General features: G+C 41.0%; 1 protein-coding gene across 3 annotated transcripts in view; it reads left to right on the top strand.

The window, feature by feature from the left end:
- Positions 1-20,843, top strand: part of LOC148008529 (E3 ubiquitin-protein ligase APD2-like) — a 79,696-nt gene that overhangs the window by 33,216 nt on the left and 25,637 nt on the right. For all 3 annotated transcript variants that reach the window (XM_087674196.1, XM_087674197.1, XM_087674198.1), the window contains 6 exons: positions 8,917-9,023; positions 9,132-9,254; positions 9,411-9,504; positions 9,594-9,668; positions 9,789-9,871; positions 9,997-10,143. In XM_087674196.1, the coding sequence (XP_087530322.1) occupies positions 8,917-9,023; positions 9,132-9,254; positions 9,411-9,504; positions 9,594-9,668; positions 9,789-9,871; positions 9,997-10,143 (629 nt within the window). The remainder of the gene's footprint in view (positions 1-8,916; positions 9,024-9,131; positions 9,255-9,410; positions 9,505-9,593; positions 9,669-9,788; positions 9,872-9,996; positions 10,144-20,843) is intronic.

The following is a 20,843-nucleotide window of genomic DNA, read 5'->3' as shown; positions in this document are numbered from 1 at the left end:
CTTTGTACTTGTCTGAGTGGTCACAAATGCATGAAAAATTTTAAAAACAACAAACACTTCACTTTTCTTTTTCAACAGGTATACCCAAATCTTTTTGGAACAATCATCAATAAAGGAGACAAAATATGCAGCACCACCCAACGATTTCATGGGCATACTACATACATCAGAATGCACTAAGTTCAAGACATTGGACTTACGAGAGACACCAAAGTAAAAGGAAATTTTTATTTTCTTTCCAAACTGGCACTCATTACAAAAGTCAAGTTTAGAGCCCTTTCCATCAACCCTCTTCAGAGAGGTAAGGACATCAAGTCCTTTTTGGCTCATATGGCCTAATCTCTTATGCTATAATTCCAAGTGACTGCTAATTTTAGCAATTGCGAGAAACTTGGCATTCAAAGCTTTACAACGCAAATAATACAAAGTGCCCTTCTTGGTTCCTTTTGCAATCAGCATGGAACCCTTTTTCACTTTCCACAAACCACCACCAAATAGTGTAGTGTAACCATGCAAGTCAAGCTGACCAATAAAAAATAAACTCTTTTTAATGCCACTGACATCTCTCAACACAAGCTCTTGCCCATTGTCTAAAGACAAGTGTACAGTGCCAATCCCATCAATGCTGCAAGCATGGTTATTTTCGAGATACACCTTTCTATAACTACCTGCATTGAATATACCAAAACACTCCAAGCAAGGAGTTACATGGAAAGAGGCACTAGAGTCTACAATCCAAGTTTGAGTGACACTATCATCAACTGATAAAAGTACATCAGTCGCATACATCAACCTTAGTAATATGCATATCCTGCATGTGACATACAAGGGCATCATAATCAACTGCACATAATACATTTGCCTCTCTATCTGAAAGCTCCTCTATGACCACATTGGAGGCCACATTGGCCTTTTTCTTGCCATTGGCTACCTCAGATGCATCTATCTTATCCTCCTTATTCTTTTTGTCTCCTGCATTCTTCTCTCTCTTGTTCCTTCTTGTAATACCTGCAATCAGGTTTCTTGTGGCCCTTCCAACCACGGTGATAGCAAGTAACGTTACTGTTTTCTTTTTCTTTGCTTTTGCTTCTATTTCTTTGTCTTGCATTTGCATTTTTCTTTTCACAGGCTGCCTCTTACATTATAAGCTGAGTTGTTGTCTTCTCCACTAGAGATACATCTAATTTCTTCATTTAAGATTGAACCCTTCACCCCATCATATGAGAGATTGGGGTTATTACTGAGAGAAACCACCAAGGTCTCCCAAGAGTTAGGTAGTGTCATGATAAAAAAGATCACCCTCAACTTATCATCAAAATCCATATTTGTATCCTTGAACTGATTTAAAATGCCTGTAAATGCACTCAAGTGCTCAGCTGCAGGCTTCGACTCATCCAATCGCATATTCACCAACTTGTGCATTAAATGCACCTGATTAATAGGTGTGGTGATCTCATAGGTAGTTTTCAGCTTCTCCCATATTGCATAACATGTATCTAAACCCTTAATGTCTGTCTAGTTGTCATCAACGACACCCATCTTAATGTAAGCCACAGTCTTTTTGTTTACTTTGGCCCAATCTGCATTAGATATTTGTGCGGGTTTATCTTCCTGCAAAGCATCCTCATAATCCTTTAGGAACAATATGCCTTGGATACTGTCTTTCCAAAGGTCAAAGCCATGACCATCAAACTGTTTGATTTCCATCAAACTCTTGATGTCTGAACTGGAAGAAGTTACAGCCGTTTTATCACGAACACAAGAGTAAATGCCCTTGAACTGTAGAAACACAAGCTGAACCAACAAACACACTGCTGCTCTTGCTCAAACAGTAATAAATCTTTGCTATTTGTACATGAACCAGCCACCACAGGGGCAAAAATGTAGAAATTTACCAAATTTTGCACAAAGCCCTAAAATTTCAAATCCAAAAGTGCATAAATGTTAGCCAATCTGACCCAACTGAGAAAAATTTTACCAATACATGAAAAGCTCCAATTTTTTGGGATCCAATGTCAAGAAATTTTACTCAAAAGAGTGAAATTCTGACAAATTTGGTAAAATTCCCAATTTAATTGAGGTCGTGAACCCCTGTCAAAGAGAGGGATAGAAGGAATTTGAAATTTTTTGTTAAAAAAAAGGGGGGTGGGTTTCCGTTGAACTTGCCCCGTCGCGTGATTGACGCACTGACGGTTGTCACGCCTGGTCATCACCTGCTGGCGCTTGGTCCTTGTGGAAAATTGTCGACTAGCTGCCACGATGGTTCCGGCTTTGTGCGTCGTTTGTCCAACTGCTGCCACGACTGCCGCCCGATTGCTGCCCACCTATCGTCTGCTGCTCGACACGTTGCCTGCATGCCACACATTGCAGTGTCACCTGCCTGTGACCCTCGTAGTGAGCCCGTCGACTATGACTTGATTGTCGCTTGATTGCTGCCCACTACTCGTCTCCTGTTGTTGGTCTTAGGAAACACGCGAAACCTTAAGCTCTGATACCAATTGTTGGAACTTAGTTGGGGATGTGCAACAGTTCGAGGAGTGAGTGTGAGAGTGATGACTTGAGTCAGAGAGGGAGAGTGAAAGTACGATTAGATTTAATTGTACCAACAATGTGTTGGTACATAAAGAATAAAATGCATTTATACTTAGGGAACGTAAGGGTGCATTCACGTGTACAGCTAAATAATGTGCGTGTACTATACACGGAGGTCAAATGGGCATTTATCCCAACAGTCATGCTGTAGCCCCAACCTCTGAGGCCCCTTCCTGCACTCCAAAAGGCTTCCCTTTTTCTTCTCCAAAGAGCAAGTTTGTTGCCCACCCTTCTTCATCATGCGAAGAGAAGACAAACAAATAGTTGACAGAGAAAGAACTACATCGAATCTATTGCATGTATTATGGGGGAAGAAGGCAAGTCCCCAAAGTTGAAGCTCAATGCCTCTTCTTCTTAGCGCACTCCATGGTTTTGCAAGAGCTAAGCTTCTATGTGATATATATATATATCTCTATATGGGAATTGCCCAACTCCTCTTCTACATGTTCGTGTCTAAAGCCATTGAAATTGGTTGCTTGACTTTGAGATAATCTTGAAATTTAAGAGACAAAATTTGGACTATGAGACCATTAAAAATGCATTTCTATCTAGGTTTAAAAAACGAGAAAGTCAAAGTGAGATTTGGATGAAAATAGAAACTTGTGTTCAAAAAGATGAAAACCAAGATCACTACCCTATTGCCCTTCTTGAACTTCATGAACCTTCAACATAATGGAGATGGCATTCAAGTCGACTGGTGTAATGCAAAGGCTGAAATTAATGCAATCCAGAGGATTGGTTACAGGGTTGCCTTCATTTAGAGTTGCAGAATTGCATAAAGTCTGTGAAGCATGTCAGTTTGGTAAGCAGGCAAGACAACCCTTCATGTATGACAGAGAAGTGAGTAGAAAAATACTTGATGTAGTGCATACAGATATTTGGGGGCCTACACAGAATATATCTCTTGGTGGCAGCAAATACTTTGTCACATTTGTTGATGACTATTCAAGGAAGTTATGGGTATACTTTATGAAGGAAAAAAGTGATGTGTTTGAGTACTTTAAATCTTTTAAGGCAGCTATTGAAACAGAAACAGGCTTAAAAGTAAAGTGCTTGAGATCAGATGGAGGGGGAGAGTACCTCTCTAATGAGTTCTGTGGCTTCTTGAGGACTCATGGGATAAAGAGGAAATTTACTTGCAGGTATACCCCACAGCAAAATGGTGTTGCAGAAAGAAAAAACAGGCATATTTCAGAAGTTGCACGGGCATTAATGGCTAAAAAGAATATGCCCAAACATTTTTTGTCTGAGGCTGTCCATACTACTGTCCAGAAGGATAAGATTCCTTGACTTCTAGTCGAGCTTCATCTTTCTCTTCTTCTTGTCCACGTGGACAAATGCATCACATTCGAAGATGCGAAAATGAGACACAGAAGGTTTCTTCCCAAAGAAAGCCTCATATGAAGTCATGTCTTGTAAAGTAGAAGTCAGAGATTGGTTGTGGATGTGAATTGCAGTAGCCACGGCCTCACCCCAAAGAGAATGAGCAAGACTTCTATGCCCTAGTATCAAACATGCCATCTCCAGCATGGTCTGATTTGCACGCTCCACCACACCATTCTCTGATGGTGTGTTCAGATGGGAATACTCCACCCGAATGCTATTGTCCGTGCAAAACTGAGAAAAGAGGTGAGTCGTAAACTTGCCACCATGATTGGCTTGTATGCCATGGACTTTGGAAGTAGTTTGCGTCTCTACAAACACCTTTCAGTTGCAGAATCAGGAGTATGCCTCGCTCTTGTACTCCTGAAAGTAAGGTCACACATAACGATTGAAGTTGTCACAATTAGTATCAAATACTTGGCCTTTCCAAGGGAGGCCATGACCGTAGGTCCACAAAGATTGGTATGCACCAATTCCAATGTTGAAGAAGCCTTGCTAGAGGCAACCAATGGGTGAGGCGCATATGCTGCTTGCCCCTCAAGCAGCTAGGGCATAAAGTGTGAAGAGGAGGGAAATCAAGTTGTCCCTCCACCATCTTCTTATGCGAAGCCTGCCGTATTGCATCAAGATGAAGATGCCCATGCCAAAGTAGCCCAAGCTCATGGGAAGACCGCACGACTAAGGCTATGAGCTTATAGAGCCCAACCTCCTGTGTATCTGTCCAAAGAGCTGCACTTGTAGAAGCATCCTCTACGGCAACTATATCTTGGGTAAAAATAACTTGGGTACCTAGTTGTGTAAGACCATGGATAGACAATAGGCTAAAGCCCAAATCCGATACATAAAGAACTTTGGTGGAAGAAGATTGCCTGTCAGAGAATAAAGGTAAAATCTCCATGCCTCGAGCAGGAATAGTAGAGTTGTCACCAATGGTGAGTATGTCCCCTCTAGAACGGATGTCTTGAAGCCAATCCTTCTTGAAGGTCATGTGAGAAGAAGCACCACTATCCACGAGCCAAGGCTTCTCTTGAGTGGTAGAAGCAAGGGTGGTATCCTCCTCGACAAACACATGCAGAAAGAGGTACTCTCCCCCTCCATCTGACCTTAGGCATTTTATTTGCAGGCCAATTTTTTTTTCAACCATAGCCTTCTAATCTTTCTCCTTGGGCTTTAAATGGTGGTACTTTTGCCAACATGTGTCCTCGGGATGAGTGCCCTTTCCATAGTGTGGGCACTTGGGCTTCTTCTCTTTCGAATCCTTCGTGTCTTCTTCCTTCTTGTCCTTGGCATTTTCCTTCTGCTTCTTCTTCTTCCCACCACTTGTAGTTGCACTAAAAGCCTTGGTGGAGCCAGAACCACTGGCCCCCACTTCTTTGAGTCGCTCATCATGCTCCAAGGCAAGCGGTGAAAGCCCCTTCCATAAGAGTTTGTTGCGGGTTCTCGAGGTGACGAGGTTGGTGTAGAAAACATTGAACCAAGGAGATGGCAGCTAAGTCAGAAGAATCATCGCCATATCCTCAGAAGAGATTGTCCGTCCAAGAGTGGCAACCTCACCTCTCATATCCTCCATCTTCATGATATGCTCCTTCATGGAAGAAGAATCATCAAAACTGAGCATTCACAATTTCTTCTCAAGGGAAATCTTGTGGGCAAAAGTCTCGTGTTGATACAAATACGCAAGCTTCTTCCACACTTCCACTGCAGTTTGCAACCTGTGAACATGCAAGAATAGAATCTTGTAGACTCATGAAGAGAAATGATCGGGCTTGAGAGTTGAGCCGATCCCATAAGGCTGCATAGTCCATGGAGGTTCCATCATCAGGGTCCTCGGGACGAGCAATTGGTGAAGAAACAAGCTCCCATAGGTTGAAGGTGTCAAAGATACACTTCACCTTACAAGACCATTATGAATAGTTGAAACCATCCAATTTGTCTTCCTTGGGTAAAGAAGGGAGTGTAGGCACTTGAATAGAGGGAATCAGAGAAGGCTTACGAACATCCGATGGAGGCTTCTCCGACGGAGCCTTCACTGTAGACGGAACCCTTTGAGATAAATGGACAAAAGAAGGATGGGTTCAAGGAGACTCCTGTCGGCAATCACGAAACTCATGATATTCAGGTCTCTACTGAGAGGAGTGCTGAGAAAGGAGCTCCTCCTCCAAGGCATCAAAGCTTGAGAATTGGTAAGACATCTTCTGAATTTGCAATCACCAAGCAATTGGCAACACAAGACATAAAGAGAATGTGCCGATTGCACAAAAAATTGTCACCAATCACCATAGATGTTGCTGCCTTGGCCCAGGTGATGTCTATACCCAAATGCAATGCCAGATGAGGTCATCTCCTCGTATGGATGCTGCCTGCAGCCAAACACAATGTTTGATGTGGTTGCCTCCTCCAAACGATGCCGCCTCAGCAAAACGCAAGGTGGGGAGTGTCTAGATATGGTCGCCTCCACTACAATTGATGGTGGAAGGTTGGGGGTTGATGGCCGGTGTCCTCCTTTGTAAGAAATCTCTCCTCCGTGCTCTCAGGTAGGTGATGATACCATTTGAGAGTGGACAACGGAAGAAGGAACACGGAGAGAGAGAGAGAGAGAGAGAGAGAGAGAGAGAGAGAGAGAGAGAGAGAGAGAGAAGAAATACTGCACTGACTGAAATGAATGCTAAATACAATGATGTGGACTGATCAGTCCTTGCACCCAGTTTGGAGCATTGGTGAGGGCACCAGGTCAGGCTGAAATGAATGGCAGCATCAATGTTGGAGAGGAACAGGAGACGGAGTGCTGAAATCTGCAGAAGAGAGTGTATGTGAGTGACTGGGGGGCTGCTATATCCCTGCCCCTCAAATCTGGTTGACCATTTGGCTCAAAACTGGCCAACTGGCCCTAAATCTGGCCAACCTGCAGAAAATGCCCTAAAATGGGCTGCCTGCCACCCAAGAAGGAAATGCAAACTCACACAAAAGCTGAATGAGCTGACAGATCTCCTCTGTCTCCTGCCAGACTCTGATAGGAGTTCACAACCAGGAGATGACAGATTGACATGCTAAAATAGGCAGGCTAACACATAATAGTCTGAAACTGCATGTTGATCTTAGAAGACATTGTCACCTAAATAACTTGCACAAAAATAAGTGCAGGCCCTTCTAACTTCGATAACTCAGCCTGCTAGGGCTTCCATTGCTTGTCCTGAACCTGTCTCAACCATCAAAGGTGATGAAAACTCAAAATCTGCTCCAAAAGATTGAAAACACAGCTTTTCCTCCTCCATGAATAGCAAATGCAGCAACTTTGCTCCTTTTCCACGCTTCACTTGTTTGCCTCAGCCATGTGTTGAGCACAGCCCTCTTGCCATGGATGGCCAAGCAAGAGAACTGTGCAAACTAGCAGTAGAAACAAAATATGTTCTTGCAGCAGGAATACGTGCATGCTACATTGGAGGGCCGCCTTTTTGTCTGGATACATAGTATGGAACTTTAGCTGCATAAAATGATGTGTACTATAGAAAAGATAGTGCACACCTTCATGCACTTAAATTATCCTGAAGTCTAAACTTGCGCTCTAATGCATCTAATGCAACTTATGCTTCTCTCTCAAACATTTCACATCTATTGCTCATGTGACATGCAACTAAGGATCTAACCCAGGACCATGGCTTTAGAAATCATACCAAGGCCTACGGCAAAATGATCCTAATGGGAATTACATGCACTGAAATGCCCCATAGATGTCCAATCTGCATGCATTACATGCCACAAGCCACACAAGCATAGAGGATACAGGGCCAAGCTCCTATCACAAGGATTGACATCCCATGCTATCGGCCCACACCATCTCGTGTGTGGAATTGTGGATGGAGTTGCCTAGTGTCTAGACTCTAGGGTCAAAGAGTGAATCTTGCAAGAGAGGTTGCACAATGAGCCCCAAATCTTTTGTATAGGACTTTTTAATATCCCTAGCCTTAGGACATATTCATGCAGCAAGACCCCTTAACTGTCCTGACTGTTAAGTTGCATTCACCTTGTGACCTATAGGCTATTGTCGATGCTGAATGACCAATGCTGCAGATGACATCCATGATGTCTGAGAATCTAACACTTCTGTTCTGGATGGGCACCCACAGCATACAGGGTCAAGCTCCCATCAAAAGGACTGACCTCCCATACCAGCAGCCTACACCATCTTGATGTATGGATAGAGCTGTGGCCTGGCGATGGTCTAGAGTCGAAGAGTGGATCTTGCAATAGATGTTGTACAAATGAGCCTTGAGTCCTTTTTTATAGGACTTCTTAACTGCCCTAGTCTTGGGTCTCATTCACAATACAAGACTCCTTAACTGTCCCGACTTCTAGCCATAGTGACTAAATGCCAAAATGGTCAATGGTCAATGGCGGATGCTGTGGGTGTCATCTAGAATGTTCAAGGATGTATCATGCACATTATTGGTATTTACAATTGCCCCTGCCCAACCTTGGGTGCATGTGACAAGAAGGCATGTGTGCGTTCCTCCTAAGACTGTGAATGCAGCATATAAATGGTTGGTGGCTACTATTTGTTAACATTTTTGAATTGCTAAACAGGTTACTTGCCTCTTTTAGATGTCTATTAAATGCAGCAAGGTGAAGTTAAGCATTCTGAATGAATTGCTGAGGAGACTATTTGAACCTTTTTTGCCCTATTTTCTTGTTAGGTGTCACCTTAAAGTCAGCTTATGCTTATTTTTTGTTGTAGTTACAAATGAATCCTGTGGTATTAAATAGTTATGGCTATCGAAAAGATTAAGTGAATTTCAACTTGTGATTGCTTTTGACTTAGGCTGTGTGAAACTTTAGAAACATTAATGGAAGTTGTGCCAGCTTGTCGACTAACAAACATTCTTTCGAAGTGATAAGTGTTTAGCTGCCCAGAATTGACATATGAACTTGTGTCATGTGCCTTAGGATCGCTGTGGTTGCTGTTGAGCTTCTATGCTTCAGACTACGTGGAGATGGGGCCAAATTATTCGCATGTATATAGAGCCAATCCTTTGTTTGTAAGGGAAATTGTTGTGAGTATTCTGCTTGCTTTCTTACCTTCTGATTTAGAAGATATGCTGTTGACATGTTATCTGCATAAGGAACATGCATTTAGGTCTCTAGTGACAGTTTCACTTCAGGTAACCAACAGATTACAAAATGAAGGCCCTGTTATCTATGGTTTCTCTAAACCTCCTGAATTGGACCAAGAAATAAACTGGATCGAAGCTCATGATGCAATTATTCCCAGCAATGAACACCAGGTACACCTAGTAACTCTGTTAAGATCTACTTGTTTGTAACATTTGATTGTCTTTGAAAAATGTTTGCTGGAGACTGTTTTATGAAGCTAACTCGTGAGACATCTTTGAAGTTTGTGTCATGAGAGCTTCTGACCTGTCATTTGATTCTGTCTGTAGGAGTGGGCTGTTTGGCTGAATAGAGGATCTCAGGTTGGAATACAATACAACATTTCAGATCCAAGCTTTGAGTTGCTTCTTGTTGTAATTCAGGGTAAGCAAGCAATCTGTTCCTTCTCCCTGCATTCACCTTCCCCATTCAGATTCAAAGCTGTATCACTGGCTTATGCATAAACCTGGCAGGGAAAGAGAACATGCAGAAATGGATTGAAGATCCTACCAGTCCTGATCCAATATCCTCTGGAAAGGTTGCTCAAGGTAGTCAAACAACATTCAATCATTCTCTAAGGGATTTTTGTTGAGGATGCTGCTAGATCGTGTTTGTGCTGTAGTTTTGTACAGTGTATATTGAAATCTGGCCCGCATTGTATTTGCTAGGTGCTGGGACTCTTGACTATGAAGTTGAAAGGGATCATACTTACTACTTAAGTTTGGGGAATTTTCATTCTTCAGATGTGCAGGTAATTTAAAACATCTTGAATTTTCCTTAAAAATTTGAGAGATTTTGAACCCTGAAGAGCAAGCTGCTCTTGTTGATCTGGGTGCGTAAAATCTTCAAACCACAAACAGTATTTTTGGATGCCAGGTGAACTTACAGTTTGCATTCAATAGCAAAGTACACAACACAGAGAACTTTACATCACAGTGCTACCTGGCATCCTCGACCTGTTCTGTGCATTTAAAGCTTTTTGGGAGTGATGTATTGCTACTAACATCACCACAAGTAACACAGGTATAAACCAAAAATCTATTGGAAAAAAGTCTTAGCCTGAATGTCCTGTTTTAATTTTTGTAAGGATATAGTGAGAGATACTGTCATGTTTTAAGCTTGGAAGTTTTTTTTCTTGCAGAAGTTTTATTAACCAGTTTTTGTCTCCTTCAGTGTGCCTGTTTGAAGAAAACTGTGTTGCTTTGAGTTATTCGAGTGTTCAAATATTTACATTTACATCGTTGAAGCACTTCATATACTCTATCTTGCAGTGCTATTACTTCCTATATGATAGGGTACTTGCCTGACTAATACATTGCTGGTTCTGGAAAATGCTTCGGCTTAGTGTCAGCATCAAAAGCAGAACTGGAATCTGCCTGCCTGGATCACATAAAGCCTTGTCCTCCTTTTTCTCTAGCAAGTCTTTTCAGTGTGACCCTTCTTCTAAGGAGACTTACAATCTTGCCTGCCATTCTCTTCAGTGCATTGCCACCACCACTGCCACTGCCACTGGCAAACCTCTGGTCCCTGTTTTTTGAGATATAGTTTGATGTCAAAGTAGAGGTATGTTCCTGTGTCCAACTGTGGGAAACTTGCAGAACTTCTATAGCATGGTGGCAACAATCTAAGTGGCTCCAGACAGAAATTGCCATATGGATAATTGATGCTTTGATGCCCAAAATAAACACACTTTTTGAGTCCCTCAATATGGGTTTTGCAAAAGACTTGAGAACACATTTAAGAACTGTGGAGGGGAATCAAGCATAGCATTTGAATTGTGGTGGAGGCACATGGAAAGATACTAACCTCCTCCTCTGCAAAGTATTCTGCTTCACTCTATGTACAATCAGTTTGTCCCCAGGATCACATGGAAAGGGCATAGAGTTTTGATTCCGTCAATGAGAGAAAGTATGATTTATGAAGGAAAGTGACTGCCAATGGCTGCTGAAAACCTGGGATTCAATAATTACTTCAGTCATCAGGAAGTTTTGATGCTCAGATGCATCATTCCAATCCACATATATTGGCCAGCCTATCAGATGCTTGCTTTATATCTATGTGTTTTGTCCATCATTATGCTCCAACTGGTGGGTTCCCAAGATCCAATGTCGAGATGCATTGTCTTAAGAGCTTTATCCATAGCCAAAAGGGCTGCTTTTGCTGGCAAAAGAAATGACTTTTTTCCATGTGTGCTAGATCATTTAAAGGCGCTCAAGTATTTCTCCTTTCAATGATAGGAAGTACATGTTGCAAGGGGGTGTAACTGCCATTGGCCGCTGGAAAACTGGACTCTAGTGATTACAATCAGCCATTAGGGACTTTTGGCAGTATGGTCCATCCCACATGTCTAGGTCAGTCCCCATGTTTCTGATGAAATGCTTACGTCTCTCTTAGATATTTTGGGCATTCATCAGAGAGTTTTAAATGCCAAGATTCATTCACCTTAATGACGAGCATATTAATTTTCATAGGAACGCTTAAAAGATTTTTAAATATTTATGTAAGCATTTCCCCATGCATTTTGATGAGTATATTAATTTGCATAGGAATGCGTAAAAGCTGTTTAAATAAACTATTTCTTCCAACATCTGCACCAGAAATGTCTCAGGAGCTTATTAAAAGTATTTCTCCAACAAGATATATATGTTGTGAGTCTTCAGTGAGCATTGAAATAAGGGGTAGTCTTGTCCAGTAGAGAAAATGGTATTTTTCAAATATATATTCAGTCATACTAAATTTCATGTAACTACGAGCTGCTTTTTTCAAGTGTGCATACCTGACTATTTAGCAATCATCCCACTTTTAGAAGGAAGCATATGAACAGATCAAAGTGTTGAGCATAACCAGTCAGTTTAGAAGGGAGATATGATCCAAACTGTGGCGCTTTTCATTCTTATATAGGTGACCAAACATCTAGCATGGTCATGTGCACTCAACCCACTTTTTACAAGGAGGGATATGAACAGATCATGCCTTAGCATAGACAGTTGGTTTAGAAGGGAGATATGATGAAAAGTAAAGCCCTTTTTATGTTGACATGTCAATGAACAAGCATTCATAAAGCAAAGTGTTCCTCGATTCAATCTCGCAATAATTAGCCTGTGATATCTTGCTTTTCCTTGATCCTGTTTACTTTCATCAAATCAAAACTACTACACTCAATGAAGCTAGCCTTCCTTCTTGGCAAGGGTGATAGATGACTTGATTTAATTCAAATTACAGCAAGCATTAAATTCACAAATCTGAAATAACACACTTCACCGATTAATTTGGACCACCGACACCCAATTGGGCCCAATGACTGGCGTACCTTGCAGTATTTATTTAATTTGTATGGTCGATGTGTATTGAGATATGGATTGATCTCCTTCAATCTTCAATGCAATGGCTTTCATAAATGACCAGCAACTCTTGGGTTGAATTTTCCCTTTGATTGAGCATTGGGTTTAATCTTTTGCATGTGGGCCACGATAAATGGAGAAAGGGCTCACCCCTTGGATGAGCTGCAAATTCTATCTTTAGCTACTACACTGAGTATGTGGTCTTTAGTAAATGGGCATGGATCCCTAGGTGGCTGAGAAACCCTAATTGTAGCTGTAAATTAGGGTTTCAACAGGAAAGACCAATGCTGCTCTTCACTAGGGACTAGAATATGTTGAGAATTGGTGAGGGGAGTGAAACCACTCTATGACTCACATAAAGCGGTACTTCCTTCAATTAACACCTAGTCTTTTCACACACACACACACACACACACACACACACACACACACAAATAGAGACCTCACTCTCTCGCTCAATGCCAGATTGGCCCCGAAGACCGGCGCCCTTCTCGGTATTTCTTTATCAATTAAAAGATGGAAAGTTACAAAAATGAAATGTTCCAAAATACATAACTTGAGAACCGTTGGTTTTCATCTTTTTTGAGTAAATCCCAGCTGCATAAGGACAGTACAACATGACCAGAACAACCTCCCTTTTTAGGAAAGCATTTTTTGTAACCATAACTCAATGATTTATGTGCAGAATTGCAGTCTGGGGATCTCTGAATTCATTGTTTCTACTGTCCAGCATGCCCAAAACAATATCCCTTTTAGGAAAGCATTTTTTGTGACCAAAACTCAATGATTCATGTGCAGAATTGCAATTTGTAGATTTCTGAATTCACTGTTCTTACTGTCCAGCATGTCCAAAACAACATACCTTTTAGTTCTTGCATTGGAGAAGCCAATAGTTGCTCCTGAACCTGGATAGTGAGGCTCTTGCTTCAGCAGAAGTGCAAAGAAAACACAGAACTATACCTTCGATGGAATAGGCCCATCATGCAAAGCATTTCCTATGAGAATAAAGAGAGAGTTGATCAAAGGGAGCAAGCTCTACCTCCGTACATGAGTCAGAGACAACGAAGTATTCTCCATGGCTGATGAAGCTGCAGCAATTTGCCCTCAGCTCCTCCAAAACTTCATTCTCAGATCTGCTCCTTATGGCTATTACGTTTTTTTTTAATGCTCTCTCTCTCTTTCTTTTGGGAATTTGTGCCACATGGCATACATGTAACAATTCTCCCGTTTAAACCTTCCGGTCTAAAATTCTCCATGATTGGTGCAAAATTTAACCTCGGCACAGACCAAAGAAATTAATCCTCGTGTAAAAACAAAGATAATGACGCGAACAGATTCTGGGGTCCAAAAATAGTAACTCCCTAAATTTTAGGGATGGTGACCCTTGCATTCCTCGAGTTGTTCCGAGCAACTTTTATCATTGCAACCACATCAAAAAGTGTAATGTGGCTCAGTGAGAGTGACTTTTATTCCGTGAGCATTCTTACATGTGCATATTCTGTCTTGGCTAGGCTCATTGCCAGTCCTAAGGCTCAGACAAACCATTAGTCCAATTTGTTCCAATGGATGCCTCTTTTGGCCATGTAAAGATCCCAGCTTATTCCAAGAGAACCATGGGAGTAAAAAGCAACAGCAACTAAAGAAAAGAAAAATAAAATATTTATATAATTAAATAAGGAAAGCAACTGCAAAAAGTATCACCACCTGGTGACAGGGAGAGAAAATTTGTTGAAAAGAGTTTCTTTTGAGTGATATGTTGAGCTAAAAATGCATTACAAATTGATTAGCTCTTTTAAATAGCCCCAAAGCATGTAATTATCAAAACTTTCGTTAAAAAGGAACATGATCCTAGAGAGTTTCAGTGTCCCATAAGCCAAACCATAATTTGGGAGGATCCACCCATTGATAAATAGATAGGCCCACCATTCAATCTATCCTGTTTTTGCAGGTCATCACTCTTCTGCACAATTTTAGTCATTTGCCCACATCATTTAGTGGTTGTCCAGCCCTCGTGATTGCTGCCACACCTTCCTCAGCTGGCACCTACCTTGATGTTTCCCTTTGTTTGCTGCATTTATTGCTGCAACAGACTGCCCGTTGGTTTGGCACCGTTGGCGTTAGTTTCCAGCCTGCATTTGGTTGTTGCATAGGCTGGCCAACACCTGATTGGCCTCTATTAGCTATTGCCTAGTTTTACTTCATTGGCAGTGATTGGCTGATGTCATCTTCCAGGTGGTACATTGTTGTGTTTATCAGTTCCAGCCCTCCAAACTGCTGCATTTTGGTTTGCAGTTAGCTGCCCTTCCATTTTTAGCTCTAATTGGTGGTTACAATACTCGAGAATTGTCCGTGGTGGACATCACTATCCGACTATTATTTCTCTACCTTTGAGTATCTTGTACATTCTCCATTGTTTACGACATTGACTCATTCACTTTAGAGTTCTCTTTCTTCTCTATTTGTGTTTGTGTTTTTGCATTTTGCATTTTTGCATTATTGTGTTTTAGTCGTGTTCATACATGCTATGTTTTCTTTTTACAAACCCTAGCATATCTTCACATGGTAGCTCTGATGGCAATTCTGATGGTGACAATAACTTCGAAAGGGGTAAAAACTCTATTGCAACTAGCAAGCCCTCCCCTTCTACCATGGCTTTGACCGAGGCGGAAAAGGAAACCTGCTGCCCCAATCTTGTCATGAAGTGTGATGAGTTGCTACTTGTCTTAGAGCTAATTTGGCAGCCTTAGAATGCATCAACAACATGCAATAGCTCCTCCTTCCTCCCTCAGCCCTTAATTGGCTGCCTCCATAGTCAGCTAACCCAAAAAAAACCTATGCCAACTTGTATGGGTAAGTTTGCTAAGTGGCAACCTTGGAAAGTCAAATTTCAGCATTAATTAATGAATTTTCAGAATTGAATTTCTAAAAAGTAGTTAATTATTCATTTGTCCTTGCCGAAGAATTGGCTAGTACCCATTCACATTTAGTATGCTAACCCCCATGGAACATTAAGTTGTTCTAAACATTAATTGGCCTAGGACTAGCATTAATTAATTAATTAATTAATTAATTAATTAATTAATTAATGCCTAGTCTCAATGTCACCATTGGACATTTTAACAGCCTAGTCAATGGCTTAGACCCAAATTGACACCAAGCACCTATAGGTACATGCTAGCATGCTGCATAACTTTATATAACTTTTGTCAATGCCACCCATTGCTCCCTTGTGGTGCTTAGGCCATCACCATGACTTAATCGACTTCCACTTCAGAAGTGCACCTCACATGTGTACAACTTAATAATACCAAAGCTAAGCATTAAAAATACACGTCCCTATGATAGACCTCCCCCTTGAAATCCTTGCAATCGTCCCCGATTGTATGTCAATGTGACACAAGCACATGTACTCAATTGGAAAAAGCCTAGGCATGATGGTCTAAGAACGTTGCCAGGTACTATTCACTATGCTACTACCAAATAGGCCATATAATTAAGTTATAACTGAACCAAAATGAATTAGAACTGCTATTAGATCCACATAGGATGCATCCAATAACTTTGTACCACAAGCGTTTTAACCATGCAACCATAGTAAAGTATGAACTAAGCATAAACCATGGCTGAACTCTTAGTGGCATTACATAATATTGCTGTCCAATAAAACTTAGCTGAATATCATTGATTATTAATGCAAATGTATAGTCTCGTAGTTGGAGTGAGAACCATACCCATTTGCATACAAACTACAGTGACTATACATTGAATAGTGACATCATGGCAAACATACTACGAGCAAATAGTACCTTGGATGCATGTTGAATACATCCAAGATCCATTACATACATAAGCTATCCATCACTAGAGGAGTGGAACTGCTACCTCCCTCTCAAGCATTAGCCAATGCTTTGGACCTTTTGCTTTGTTGAACTTGAAAGAGCTCGATCTAAAGTTGGCTCTAGCTGAAATGCCTCAAGGTAAAGGTGCAACAATTGAGGGTGGTTTGCCAAGTCACCTATTGAGATAAAAATGCATTCTAAACTTAATTAGCTCTTAATAACAGCCCCAAACTCAAGATTACTAAATATATATTAAAAAGAAATGCAATCCTAGAGAGATTGTCCCATAAGCCAAACCCTAATTTGGGAGGACCCATCCATCTATAAATAGAGAGGCTGCCCAGCGACCGCTCAGCTCGATCTTGTTTTTGCAATTTGTAGTTGTCTTCTTTCTACTGTCCACACCTTGTTTGCGGAGGATATCTCAGTTCGAGTTGTTGCCTACTACCATCCATCATCAGGTGCTTGCTGTCCAGCTGTCCAGCACCTCGCTGCTGTTGGTGACTGTTTCCAGCCTGCTGTCATCATCAGAACAGTCATGTTTACTGTTGCAGATCATACTTGGGCTTGGATTTATCTTCTCCTTGCTGTTGCCAGCTGCTGACATCATCTGCAGACCCTATATTTTCTGTGCTAGCACTACCTTATGTCAGCCAGATCTGCAATCTGCTGTTCCATCCTGTTGTGCAGCTGCCACATCATCCTCTGATCAGCATTTTGCTGATTCTGTTCCCTATTGCTCTGTCAGGCACTGATCTAGCCTCTCCTAAGTTGTGTGTGCTGTTGCGTAACATGTTAGGAAGCTGTTTGTTGTGTTTCGGGATCCATCATAGTATGACACGCTGTCTAGCTCATACTCTCTGCCCCAGTCCTTAAGACATGGAGTTTGGGGTTTAGTATTTCACCTTTGCATAGTGTGTTTGCTGCATTGAGCATTGTACATATATTTATCCATTGTTTATTCATTATCTTATTCAATGTTAATGCATTGTCTTTGAGTTACCCTAACCCTAATTGTGTTCTTTATTAGTTAATGCTTTGTCGTACAAATGTGTTTGTTATTTGCAGATTAGTATTTCTTTACATCACCCTCTACCATTCATTTGACATCCATCGGTGAGTAGTTCTAGAACTTCACCAAGTACCTCTTGGAAACTTTACTACCTCTAATCTTACTTTCTTTATGTGCCAAAATCAATTCAGGCACCAAAATCTCATCTAGCTCCTCTATCTTTGGTTGAATTTCAGCAAACAAATCCTCTAGCACATCATCATGAAAAGGCCGTAACAAGTTCATATGAACGCATTTAGGGTCTCTTGTGGGCTACACGTCGATGCCCTTTGATCCATGATTTGTGCTCCCTAGATGCCATTAAATGCAGTTGTTGCCCCTAGTGACTTAGGCGCTAATACTACGGCTAGGGTTGATTTTAGGGTTTCTTATGATGGTTAAGCTTTTAGGGTTTTTATTTATTATAAATAGACACTTTGTGCTACATTAGCACATAACCTTGGCATTATTTAGTGTGTTCACCTTGAGCTTTCTACTCTTTCTCACTCATTAATACACTACTCATTCGTGATTGAGTATCGATGTGCATTCTTCCTCCGTCAGTATTGTATTTTTCCTTAATCTTTTGCTTTCTCTCTCTCTCTTTGCTTCTCTCTGTGTTCATGTTTCTCTTCCGTTGCGCACTCTCACATGGTATCATTGCTTAAGTGAGGATATAGTTTAGAGATTTTTTGCAGAAGAGTAGGTTTTTATCGCGGAGGAGTAGACTAGGTCTTCAAAATGCATATCTTTAGCCTGCATTTACTACGTTTATGACGCATATAGGTGTTTTAGATCCTAGTCGACCCTTTCGATGACTAGGCTACATCATCTAGGACAAGGCGACCTTGTCCAATCATTAGGTGGCCCTAGCTTTCTTGGTTTTGCAGAAAACACAAATTTGCGTTTTGTAGGGGACCTCTCCTTGGTGTAGGCGATAGCATCTTGCTATCGGTAGCAGCTTCCTGGGTATAAGTAACAGCTTTCTATTGTGGGCAATTACTCTCTATGTAGGCGACAACTTCTTGGTGACAGACAACATTTTTTAATTTGATAAATACAGAATTTTGGGTGAGCGCAGGATTGAAAATGTCTTACCAGTTCACGAGCTTTGATGACTCGAAGAAGGAGCTTTTTCTAGATACTCTTCCTAGCAAAGATGCAATTATCGCGATTATTGTCGACGAGAGAAGTTCCTCTTTTGCACTTGTCTCCCTTCTATTCATCTTTCACAAAAGGCTCCATCCTCAGTGAAGATGCCATCTTTGATACCCTTAGTACAAGTGCCTATCTTATTCTCGTTACCTAAAGAAGATAAACTCGATGGTTTGAACTATTCGTTGTGGTCGTGTAAGGTGGAGTGCATACTCAACACCTTTGATCTTTGGGCTCTTGTTTTAGATTTCATCCCTAGCCCTATGAAGGATTGAGTTGATGGGACTTCTGTGGACCGTGCAGCCTTGTGGGATTGGCTCAAGTCTCGAGCCCGATCCTTTCTCTTTATGAGTTTGTAGGATTCTATCCTTGTACATGTTTGTAGGTTGAAGACTGTAGCGGTAGTGTGGAAAAAGCTTGCATCTTTATATCAGCACAAGATGTTTGCCCACAAGATTTCCCTTGAGAAGAAGGTGTGAATGCTCAATCTTGATCTTGGTTGCATTCCGTTGGTGTACAGATTCATATAGTATGATCTGTCCAGTCCAGTCGGATGTGTACAATCTGTCCAATTTTTGTCCATTTGAAAAGAAAAAAACTTCATGTTCAAAGAATAGTTGTTTTTTGCTATACTCTTTTTCTCTTTCTCCTCATTACCTCTACCTATACCTCATTTACTACCTCCTCCTCTTTTACCTCTCTCTTACAAGCTCTTCTACTTTTCTCTCTCCATCTACTATTTCCTCTTTCTTTACCTTCTCTTCTTTTTCTTCCCTTGCCTCTATCTACATCTCTATATTCTTTGCTTCTCTTACAATGCCTAAGTCTCTTTATGAAACCTTTCCATTATACATAGCTCACCTTAAGTCTTAGCCTTAAGTTTCTTTTTGTATCTACTATCTACTACTTTTTGTACTTGCCACTTGGCACTTCTGACTTGTTATACTGTAATCCATGAACTGTGGTCCATCACTGCAACTAGCTTTTTTTTTGATCTATTGCATATATCTTTAATCTTATAAATAAAATTGGATCTTGGAAGTTACTTGTGAGTAGAGTCTTGGATTTACATTTTGTCTCAACCTCTCATTATGTCCATGATTGGTGGTTGAAAATGAAAGCAAAGATATTTGTGGTTTGTAAATTGTATTAGTATTGGATGGATATAACCTCATGGGTAGCGATTCTCATGTTAAAACAAGTAATATTGACTAGCATAACCCTTAATTTTCTATGCATTTTTTAATGACCGTACGAAACATCGAACTTTATCCGATATTTTTTTTGTGTATGTTGGGTATCGTACTAAGTCCACGGACTGGACGGATCGAATGGATCGTATTTGATTATACCTTGATCTTGATGATTTCTTCTCTATGAAAGAGCACATCAGGAAGATCAAGGACATGAGACGCGAGCTTGCCTCTCTTGGTCAGATGATATTCTCTAAAGACATGGTTATGATCCTTTTGACTCAATTGCCATCTCCTCGGTTCGGTGTCTTCTACACCAGCCTTATCACATCAAGGACTCAAGAGATACTCTTGTGGGAGGAGCTTTCATTGCTTGTCTTGGAGCATGAGGAACAACTCAGAGAGGTTGGGGCTAGTGGTTTAGGCTTTACCAAGGCATTTATTGCAGGTACAAGTGGAGGAAAGAAGAAGAAGACACAAGCCAAGGACAAGAAGTAAGAGGACAAGAAGGATGAAAAAAAGGAGAAAAAGCCCAAGTGCCTAGACTATGGCAAGGGTACTTATCTCGAGGAGAAGTGTTGGCCAGAGTATCCCCATTTACTGTAATAAGTATTAGGTAAAGCATGTTACACTTATTGTGTTTCTCCTAGGTTTTGGTAGGCTCCCTTATCTCATGAGTACTTTATAACTTTTAGCAAGAGAAGGGTTTTTTCTTTGTGTGAACACCTATCAGAAAGTGTGGTACTTAGTCTCTTAGGGATTGTAGTTTTATTCTTTCTCACATAGTGGATGTGACCTTCTAGCACTCTTTTCTCTCTCGCTATTCATTTGTTCACTATGAGTGTGTGTGACTGTGCATGTGCTGCTGAACCGTAACCCAAGAGAGGTATCAAAGCCATACCTTTTAGCTGCCATCTTGATCCTATGTTGCCATAGCCACCATTGAGTCTCAAGCTCAGTTGCTTTCCTTTTTCTTGGTTTACATGCCACCACCTGCAGTTTGAGCTCAACTGCTTGCTATGTTCCCTATATTATGTGCCATTAATTTGTCTTAGCAGTACTGGCTCAGGCCTGTATGGACAATGGTTTTTTCTCTTGAATCATCAGGACAAGCCTAGTTAGCTTCTCACATGACGTAGTTGCA

The sequence above is a fragment of the Lygodium microphyllum genome, unplaced genomic scaffold, assembly GCF_053477565.2.
Source record: "Lygodium microphyllum isolate KBCC unplaced genomic scaffold, Lygodium_microphyllum_v1.1.10 scaffold_127, whole genome shotgun sequence".
NCBI lineage: Eukaryota > Viridiplantae > Streptophyta > Polypodiopsida > Schizaeales > Lygodiaceae > Lygodium > Lygodium microphyllum.
This window is presented reverse-complemented; position numbering and strand designations above follow the sequence as displayed.